General features: G+C 37.2%; 1 protein-coding gene across 3 annotated transcripts in view; it reads left to right on the top strand.

Moving 5' to 3' along the window:
• Nucleotides 1–2,632, top strand: part of LOC135214400 (uncharacterized) — a 70,422-nt gene extending 67,790 nt beyond the window's left edge. For 2 of the 3 annotated variants that reach the window (XM_064248668.1, XM_064248669.1), the window contains exons 16-17: nt 749–919; nt 1,264–2,632. In XM_064248668.1, the coding sequence (XP_064104738.1) occupies nt 749–919; nt 1,264–1,923 (831 nt within the window). In that variant the 3' untranslated portion in view covers nt 1,924–2,632. The remainder of the gene's footprint in view (nt 1–748; nt 920–1,263) is intronic. The other variant, XR_010314338.1, reaches the window with a different exon arrangement.
• Nucleotides 2,633–11,499: the final 8,867 nt, after the last annotated feature.

Below are 11,499 nucleotides of genomic sequence, written 5' to 3' on the forward strand. Positions count from 1 at the left end.
TGAACGAAATTCTATGATGAAATATTCAGAATTAATTCGGAATATTTTTTTTCCGGGACCACTTCAGCTGCATACAAGATAGGACAAACATTTCTCATTCTGAAGGCGTGAAATTAAATTTTTTTTGCTGCCACATTTTATCTATAGTAAAGCAATTTCAATTTGGATCCAGATACTGGTTCGTAGAAAATCTTATCTCGACAGTTCTTGTAAGGTTGAAAGATCATCCTGTCGAAAGCTCCCAATTTCACTACAAATATCTAGCTGTATGTTTTATGTGTTTGTCAGTACGTGTGATGAACGAATGTTTTAATGCAAATAACATTTTGATGAATTATCTGCAAGAATCGTTTGAGTTATCGTTTTCATCTTCTCTGTGATATTACCCACTAGTTGAATATTGACGAAAATTCATGTTCCGATTACTAAATCACTTTTCATAAGTATGCAAGACTGTATCAATAACCATTTGGTTCCTATGACTATGAAAGCCTCCCAAAGACAGTATAATGTAAAGCTATATTAATATATTTTCAGAAAACCTACTGTTTCTTTCACAAAATATGAGAGAACTACTTTTGGCAACAACTAAATCATCTTATCTATGTAGATGTGAAAGTTGTATTTTTTTTCTTTAAACTGTCTCAAAACCAAATTACTCTCTATGTTAAAGAAGAAAGTAACATTTATTTTCTTTAGACTTAATCATTCGTGAACGTACTCATTTTTATACTCCCTCTTTTGCAAGTCAAGAGTCGCGGAGCAAAAGCAGCAGCCGGCGACCTGTATGGCCCACCATCACCACCACGTCCACGATACAACGTGTCTGAACACGTCCCTCCACGCTCACACTTGTCTCAGTAGCGCAGCTGCTGCCATGCCTACAGTGCCTTATTACCCGGGCATCCACCAGCACCAGGTAAGGCAACTGATTCGTCACATCAGTGAGGCAATACTTCTTTTAACAAATATGTTTATTTGGGAAAAACTCTCTATCACGAGAGTATATATAATGTTCTAAGGGGTCCACAATAATAACAAAAATATTAAGAGTTCATGTATAATCTAAAACCACTTTACAAAGCTTTCGAACACTTCCCTAGGTTCACCTTCAATCCAAAATTTTGGACTGGAGATGAACCCAGGGAAGGGTTCGAAAGTTTGTAAAGTGTGTTTTAATTATACACGAACTCTCAACAGATGTTTATACCATTGCAGAGGCTGCAGTCCTGAATAACCTCGATGGTTTCCTCTCTTCCACAGGCAGTCGAGGCAGGTGTGCCTCCTCCTCCTCCCCCAGAATCCTTCAATTTAGGCTGTGTCTCAAGCCAGCCTTTACAGCCTGCACTGCCTACCTCGTTCAACCCTCTCGTTTCTACGCTAGACCGGAAAAGGAACCAACCGAGCACCTCCCAGCTAACCTGTCCCCATCCGGAGACTCTCCCATTAAAGTACATGCAAGGGAGCCAAAACCAGCACCACATATTCCCGCATATTTACCACCAGCGTCCCTCGGGCGCGTGCACTTCTTGTGGGCCAGGCAAGCCAGTAGTCCAGGCAGGACTGCACTGCCCCTTATCGCGAATGCAGAGCTTTCCGAACCAGTCCGTTGCGTTGGGAGCACGATCCCATCACGGGTCGCAGTGCAGTTTGTCCCACACCGCCTCCTCTGGGTATCCGGGACAGATCCCTCTGCCTGTGATCAGCAGGGCCTCAGATGTAGAGTTCGTCCACCCACTGAGTGATTCCAAAAAGTGCTGCGGCAGTGGCAGGACTTCCTCGGTGGTGTTGTCGCCTCCCCTCGTGCGTCAGGTAAAACCTGAGGAGGGAAGGAAACACGAAAGGGCAGTGAAGGACTCGGCAGCAGTAGCAGCGGATCCTTGTTCCTCGCCAGGACAATCAACTAGAGAGAGCACGGTGTAGGACTCTATAGGGTATCCTTTATAGCCTTTGTTGAGAACAGTGCCATTTTCATCGTTGACTGTTCATGTCGTGTCCAGGATCAGTGAAGTATTGACTGGTTGTGAGTGAGGACAGAAAACTGCTGAGGTGTCACAGTGTTACGCAGTGTTGCACAGTGACTAAACTAACTGTTGTTTTACTTTGTTAAAGGAGTTTTTTTGTCTGGAACTGCCCAGTGTATACTGTTGCAGATGTGGTCTGTGATATTTTGGGTTACGGATGAACGATTTGGAGGTAAATGTAGAATCCGTTCATAAGTGGTTCGTGTTTACAAAAGTTAGAAAATATTTGCAAGAAACTCAGAAAATATCGACAAATAACAACGTCACTTGAATCACGCAGAAGATTATCTAGCCCTTAAAGCATAATAGCTTCTCATTCAGTATAAAAAAACCTTCAGTATCCTTGCAGGCACTAAACTCATAAAATAATACTAAACAGAACCCCATTAGAGAAGTATAAACGTCCTGACTTTGAAAGAAAATTATCTATATCAGGAAACCATTTACAAAAAAAGATACCAAGTGCATTTAATGATTCGGACTGTGAGTAACTAATAATTGAAATCTAATTCTAATATCATTAGTATCATTTTGAAGTATATTCTCTCACGATTTTAGTTTATATCTTTTTACGGAATGGAAAATCGATTTCTTTATATATATATATATATATATATTATATATATATATATATATATAATATATATATATATATATATATATATATATATAGATATATATATATATATATATATATATATATATATATATATATATATATATATATATATATACAGTAATATCATAAAAAGACAATCAACTCTTGCATTTCAAATGTCTAATTACTGAACAAGTATAGACAGTCACTTGATAATGAGTCGTAAGATACAGAGAAATGGCTGTATTTCGAACATTTTAAACCTTTAACATTTGGAAGATACCAATATTAAGTTAGGACCTTACTGCACATAAGTGCGGGCTAGAAATTATAATTGAATTTAATAATGATCTCCTTTAGGTTTATCAAAATAAAAAAAAAATGTTAAAATTTAATATTGTGCGGAACACATCACCGAACTCCGCGACAAGACGAATATTAAATTCAGAATTGATATAATCTGGATGTATCAGGGGCAGAGTAAAAGTAATTTGGACGTTGGGTAGAAAGGTAATAGAGCTCCTCAAACAATTTTAAAGATAAAAGTAATTTGGATGTGAAGAAATGATATATGTTTTAAAAAATGAATTCCCATGAAATTACGAAGGATATGTTTATTATTCATGTGAAAGAAAAGTGATTACTTTCTATTTGCGTGAAAACTTTGTTTATTTACGTGAAAAAGTAATTACTTTCTATTTACGTAAAAGAATTTTTTTGTGAAAGAAAAATAATTACTTTCTATTTACGCGAATTTTTTTTATTTACTTGAAAGAAAAGTAATTACTTTCTATTTACGCGAAAGATTTTTTTTATTTAAACGAAAGAAAAGTTATTACTTTCTATTTACGTGAAAGAAAAATAATCTCTTTACGCGGAAGAAAAGTTATTAATTTCTATTTACGTGAAAGCAAAATCATTTCTTTACGCGAAAGAAAAGTGATTACTTTTTTATTCTATTTACATGAAATAAAGTCGTCTGTTCAAGCCTGTGAAACGATCTTATTAGAAAAACCAGCCACTTTTCTAAGGAGATCAAATAGAATAAATCGAATAAAATAAACTAAAAGCGAACTACTTTTGTACAAGAACCCCCTCACCCATGTGTAAATAAAATCTGAGAATGGAGAGAAAATAAAAACCACTTTCGGCCAAAACCAAAAAAGGAAAATTACTTTCACGTTCGTTCATAAGAAGACACTACTCAATCCTCTAGCTGGTTATTAAAATCATCTTCATGTGTAAATGTGTGTGCGTTTTTATATAAATATGTATATGTGATATACTGATGCTCAAGAAACTACCCTATTTTGTCATAATAAAAAAAAAATTTATGTAATCTGAAATTTAAAGTATGAAGTGGAATCATATGTTTCAAATTATATACAATAATTTACGGGTATTTTATTTACTCTGCCTTCATTACCACTGGATAATTTTATATACCACTGAATCTAACTGAAATTCTGGTAAGTAATAATATGGATTAGCTGCTTCTATACTTCTGTATTAGTGTCTGAATTTATCTCTTTCGTTCTACGTTTCTTTATACACTCATATGGCAATTAATATTTTTTTTTTTTTTTTTTTTTTTTTTTTTTTTTTACATTGACTTTGGACCACCTCCTTTCACAATTACTACCAAAGACTTTTCTTAGCAACTGAACGTTTTCTCAGCTATCACACTAACATGAATCACTTGCAGCATTTTGGTATTTCCCCCGCCCGCCCAAACTATTTTTTTTATTAATCTCACATACCTAGAGTTAATAGTAGCCAAGGAGACATTAATATACAAGCTTTGGCACTAAATCAGGCACTCTAATGTGCACGTATTCTCCCACCACCTTCCCTGTCACAAAAAAAGTTCTGAAATTTAAACCAAACACAACTGTCAATCATGAAAGACTAGTTTGGAGATACTGTCGTATAATTCAGTATTAATAAAAAACCGAAAATTAAAACACCTTGATGATGGGAATGATGGAAAATAAGGAAACCAATGTGTTGATTAACGGTAAATCCTTATTAGTCATTCCGTTGTATACAAAAAAACGCTTAAAACATTCTTAATTGATATCGAAAATTTGCGGATGAATAACGCCAGATGGGAACTGTTACGAAAAGCATAAACACTTCGATGTGATAATGGAAAAAAAACTGGTCATAAAATTGAAATCTACTCATACTTCTAAAGAAAAATTATGACCTGATTCTAGTATAACTTTTTATGAGGATTCCAAATATGGATCTATTTTCTTTCTACGATAAAAAAGTAAGACTTTCCGGTCATCAGGCTTCGTATTCTCATTCCACTTTCTACAAATTCGTGCAGTTGATATACGAATTGTCATTTCACTTTCGTTTTGGCATTAGTTTCCCTGGTATCACTTGTAAACCCTTAGAGATTTGGCCGTTTTTTTAGCGCTTTCAATCCTTTTCATCCTCATTAAAAAACAAATGGGTAAATAGCTCAATATATGAGTATAATAGTATTGAAAGTAAACGCCAAACTTTTTACGCTTCGGTACCACAATTCTTCTCATTAACTCCAATTATTTTTCATCCATAGGCCACAATACTTATTTTTCTCGCGTTTCTTAATCTCGCTCCGTCGTCTTCTATTAAGTTTTAAGTTTAATATCAGATTGCAGACTTAAAGTTATTTATTCTAGATGTCCAGCTGAGTTTTCTTTAGCTATTTATGATTCAAATCGTAGTACTATTTAGTTCATGTTTCCATATTCTAACCTTTTGTTTTTTTTTATCAAATCGATCAAATACTTTAGAATAATATACGATTAAATAGCTGACGCAAAAGTAATAAAAAAAATATAACATGAAAACGAAAGAGAGTTACTATAACATTAAGATACTGAAGTTTGAACTATAATATCTTAAGCAAATAAGATATTATTTATCATAAATTCCGATATCTGTTCTAAACAAGACGTGGTCCGACCTCCATCTTATTTGGAGAGCGTGCTAAACTCTACGGTCAAATAGCGTGCTGTTTCACCAAAGGAAATGAAAATAAATCCATTATACTTTATTAGATATAATTGTTCTGTACCGTTTAACATGAACATTATTTACGTTTTACACTTTCACTCTAATACTTAAATCATAAATATATTATCCTATTATCCGAAAACTCCTGTATCTTTAAATCAACGTGAAACACATTTTTGCAGACCTTTTAACTCTTTCCCGAGTAAGCGAAAATTCTATAAAATTAGGTCTGGAAGAGACAAGCATTAGAATTATCTAATATACTGGGCGTTTATTCCTCTCGATAAGGAAATTGACAACCAACGAGAAAGAAAGAAGAGTAATTTTAAAACATTTTTAGATATTAAGAAATGTTGAATTAATACGAAACGAAAATATCGTGTTACAAAATTAATATCTTCTAGAATGATATAACCTCAATAACTAAACAGAATGAAAATAGAAAACCCACGTAATGTGGCATCTTCATTACAAACCCGAATCGTTCTAACCTCAGATAAATCTACACTAAAAAAAACGATTCTGATCATATTAAAAAGTTGCTTCACGGCGACGACAGACACGTAATTACCCGAGCAGTCAAGGGTAACGTTCCAAATTGGAAAATCAGAATTTGTGAGTCCCGTCACCAGGGCCGGTATTGTTAACTCTGATATGCAGCCTTGGGTCCACCTTTTTTTTAAGGCGCGAGGCGCCTATGGAATTACCTAAATGAAGATGGATTTTTGGGCAGGATGGGCCTGATGAGGTTAAAAGCCAAAGAAGAAGAAGAAGAAGAAGAAGAAGAAGAAGAAGAAGAAGAAGAAGAAGAAGAAGAAAAAGGATGTCACCTTGGAAAGAGAGACACTTTTCGAGGTTGGCTGTCGTGGAATTTGTGATTTGATATGAATGCATGGTGTGTGCGATTTGTAAATATAAGAACAATGGATAAATAAAGATAGAGAATAATATAGATATATATATATACTAATATATTATATATATATATTATATATATATATAGATATATAGATATATAGTATATCTATATTCTATCTATATCTATATAATATATACTTATATATTATATATATTAATATATATATTATATATATGGACTTAATGTTACCGTTCCTTTTGATTGGTAATATGTAAAATCTGTCTGTTTTTAACCCAAGAGAATCTTAATACCTTCTTTGGCCTTCATTGTTGAGTCGCAACTTTTTCAAATGATTGAAGACTATAACTATTCATGGGATGAAAACTCAAGCAATTCAGCTGATTAGTTATTCAAATGCTTCTCCCATCTGCATCTGCTTCCCCCATCTAGATCTACTTCACCCATCTACTATCTACGTCTCCAATTGACATCTACATCTACCATCTACCATCTATATTTCCAATCTTTGGCTCCATTTCCATGTTTATGCATCTTTAATACTTCTCCCCTCGACATCCAAGTCCCTCATCTGCCATCTAAATCTCCCATTTATATCTGCTCCCCCATCTACATATAATTCCCCTATCTACATACAATTCCTCCACCTACATCTACATCTCCCATTCTGATTTCATTTCCCTCTTTAGGTAACTTTAATATCTCTCCCATCTGCATAAAATTCTCCCATCTACCATCTACATCTCCCATCTGTATCTACTTCCCCATCTACATATAATTCCTCCATCTACATCTACATCTCCCATTCTCGTTCCACTTTCCTCTTTATGTAACTTTATTACCTCTCCCATCTATATCAAATGTTCCCCTCTACCATCTGCATCCCCTATCTACTTCCCCCATCTACCATCTACATCTCCCATCTACCATCTACTTTCCTATCCACCATCTACATCTCCCATCTACTTCCCCCATCTACCATCTATATCTCCCATCTATTTACCCCATCTGCCATCTACATCTCCCATCTACTTCCCCATCTACCATCTACATCTCCCATCTACTCATCTACCTTCCCACCATCTACTATCTACATCTACTCTTCTACCATCTCTACCTATCCTATCCATCTACCCCATCTACCCATCCACATCTCCACTCTTCCCCTTTCCCACCATCTACCATCTCCCATCTCCAATCTATTCCCCAAATCTGCATCTGCTCTGCCATCCTACTTCCCCATCTACTTCCCCATCTACCATCTACGCCATCTACCCAATCTACCATCTATACTTCCCCCCATCGCCACCATCTCCCACTACTCATCACTTCCCCATCTACTATCTACATCTCCCATCTACTTCCCCTTTCTACCATCTACATCTCCCATCTACCATCTACTTCCCCATCTGCATCTGCCATCTGCCATCTACTTCCCCATCTATATCTCCCATCTACCATCTACTTCCCCATCTACCATCTACATCTGCCATCTACTTCCCCATCTACCCTCTACATCTCCCTACTACCATCTACTTCCCCATCTGCCATCTCCATCTACCATCTACTTCCCCATCTACCACCTACATCTCTCATCTACCATCTACTTCCCCATCTGCCATCTCCATCTGCCATCTACTTCCCCATCTACCATCTACATCTCCCATCTACTTCCCCCATGTACCATCTACATCTCCCATCTACATCTCCAACCTGTGGCACCATTTCCCTCTTTACCTATCTTTATTCAACGAAAAGTATCACTCTCCAGCAGCCGAGTGACGCCTAGTCCATTAGTTCTCGTCGTTTACTACATGCCATCACTTTTACAGACACATTTAATTGAGCCGAAACTTTACTACTACAATTCCTCTGTTCGCCCCTCGTCTGCCCCAGGGGGTGGTTGACTTTTGGGAGAATGGGGAACTGGACAGACGTATTATTATTATTATTATTATTATTATTATTATTATTATTATTATTATTATTATTATTATTATTATTATTATTGGAGAAACGCATTTACAGTTATGTAATACGTACATATGTTTAAAGAGAGATCTGAACAGATTTGTCTTTAAATATATGTACATATAAATACATATGGAAATGCTTCTCCATTTCAAGACTCATACTACTTACAATGCTTTTTAATTATTATTATTATTATTATTTGCATTATTATTATATATTTTTTTTTGCTCTATCACAGTCCTCCAATTCGACTGGGTGGTATTTATAGTGTGGGGGTTCCGGGTTGTTGCATCTTGCCTCCTTAGGAAAGTCCATCACTTTTCTTAGTATGGGTGGCCGTTTCTAGGATCACACTCTTTCTGCATGAGTCCTGGAGCTACTTCAGCCTCTAGTTTTTCTAGATTTCTTTTCAGAGATCTTGGGATCGTGCCTAGTGTTTCTATGATTATGGGTACAATTTCCACTGGCATATCCCATATCCTTCTTATTTCTATTTTCAGGTCTTGATACTTATCCATTTTTTTCCCTGTCTTCTCTTCAACTCTTGTGTCACAGTGGTAGCGACATCAATGAGTTATACTTTCTTCTTGGATTTTGTCAATCACGAAACGTCTGGTCTATTTTGCACGTATACCCTATCCGTAATGATACCATGAGCCCAGAGGATCCTTTGCCTGATCAGTTCAATACTCCCTTCAGGTTGTTGCTCGTACCACTTATTACTGCAAGGGTAGCTGAGTTTCTTGCATAGGCTCCAGTGGAGGGTTTTTGCACTGAATCATGCCTTTTTTTCCCCTTTTTGTATGGTTCTGTGCAAGTGCCGGACATTCGCTTGCTATGTGGTTTATGGTTTCATTTTTCGTATGCACTTCCTACATATGGGAGAGATGTTATTCCATCTATCGTTCTTTGAACATATCTGGTTCTTAGGCCTGATCTTGTGCCGCTGTTATCATCCCTTCAGTTTCCTTCTTTAGCTCTCCTCTGTAGCCACATTGCCAATGTCATCGCTGGCTAGTTCTTTAGTCTGTCTCATGTATTGTCCGTGCAGGGGTTTGTTGTGCCAGTCTTCTGTTCTGTTTGTCATTTGCCTGTCTCTGTATATTTCTGGGTCTTCGTCTACTTTTATCAGTCCTTCTTCCCATGCACTCTTGAGCCACTCGTCTTCACTGTTTTTCAGATATTGCCCCAGTGCTCTGTTCTCGATGTTGACACAGTCCTCTATACTTAGTAGTAGTCTTTCCCTCCTTCCTTTCGTGTTATGTATAGTCTGTCCGTATTTGCTCTTGGGTGTAGTGCTTCGTGTATTGTCATATGTTTCCTTGTTTTCTGGTCTATGCTGCGAAGTTCTGCCTTCGTCCATTCCACTATTCCTGCACTGTATCTGATTACTGGCACTGTCCATGTGTTTATGGCTTTTATCATATTTCCGGCGTTGAGTTTTGACTTGAGTATCGCCCTTGAGTCTCTGCATATATTCTTTCCTGATTCGTGTCCTCATCTGGTGTTTTATATCCCCTCCTTCCATTATTCCCAGGTATTTGTATCCCATCTCATCTATGTGTTTGATGTTGCTCCCATCTGGTAGCTTTATCCCGTCAGTCCTTGTTACTTTGCCCTTTTGTATGTAGACTAAGGCACATTTTTCTATTCCAAACTCCATCCTGATGTCCCCAGATACAATCCTTACAGTCTGGTTTAGGGTATCTATTTCCTTGATGATCTTACCATACAGCTTGATGTCGTCCATGAACATCAGATGGTTAATTCTCTTGCCTCTTTTCTTGAGTTGGTAGCTGGCATTCATCTTCTGCAGTACTTTTGTCATGGGAATCATGGCTACTACGAAGAGTAGTGGGGACAGTGAGTCGCCCTGGAAGATTCCTCTCCTGATATTAACCTCTGCTGGTCTTATTCCAGAGCTTGTAAGTATTGTATTCCAGTTGCGCATTGTATTTTTGAGGAAGCTGATGGTGTTTTCCTCTGCCCCATATATTTTCAGGTATTCTATTAGCCATGTGTGTGGCATCAATCCATGCCATGCTTAGGTTGGTTTTCCTTCTACTGTTCTTCATTACCATTTTGTCTATCAGGAGCTGGTCTTTTGTGCCCCTAAACTTCCTTCTGCAGCCTTTCTGTTGGTGGGGGATGGTGTTTGTCTCCTCTAGGTAGTTGTATAGCCTTTCACTGATGATACCTGTTAGTAACTTCCACATTATTGGTAGGCAGGTGATAGGCCTGTAGTTACTGGCTATATTTCCCTTACTCTTGTCTTTTTGTACTAAGGATGTTCTTCCTGTGGTCATCCATTTGGGTGCATGGTGATTTGAGATACAATGCTGGAGTTGTTCTGCTATTTGTGGGTGTATGGCCTTGGAGTTTTTGAGCCAGTATCCATGGACTTCATCGGGACCTGGGGCTTTCCAGTTTGGCATTTTCTTTAGTTGGTGTCTGACTGTGTCTGTCGTGATCTTTGTGAATCTTTGTTCTATTCCCCCTGTTCCTTCTTCCTTGACTTCCTGGAGCCATATTGCATGTTTGTTGTGTGATACCGGATTGCTCCATATGTTTTCCCAGAGTCTCTTACTTTGTTCGGCTTCAGGAATTTCTTGGTGGTTGTCTTCTTCTCTTAGTTGGCTGTATAGTCTTTTCTGGTTCGTTCCTAATAGTTTGTTCTGTTGGTATCCCTTATTCCTGTTTATGTACCGTTGGGTCTTATGTGCGTTGGCTTTAAGCCTCTGTTTTACATCTTCTATTGTGTTGTTTAGTCCCCTCTCTTGTACTTTGTATTTCTCGTTGAGTTCCTCCCTTGTTTTCTTGCTAAAAGCCTTTTTTCTGCCATCTCTTTCAGTTTACTCAAGTCAGTTCTCATCACCATGATTTGGTTTTCCCGGTGCCTTTCCAAGGAGGTTGCTGTTTGGGTTTCTATTGGGTTGGTTGTGTTGGTGGTGTTGGTGTTCGTATCCCCATCAGTTCTGCTACTAATCTTGCTCCTGCATATGCCAAGTTATTTG

The sequence above is a fragment of the Macrobrachium nipponense genome, chromosome 45 (genome assembly GCF_015104395.2).
Source record: "Macrobrachium nipponense isolate FS-2020 chromosome 45, ASM1510439v2, whole genome shotgun sequence".
Taxonomy (NCBI): domain Eukaryota; kingdom Metazoa; phylum Arthropoda; class Malacostraca; order Decapoda; family Palaemonidae; genus Macrobrachium; species Macrobrachium nipponense.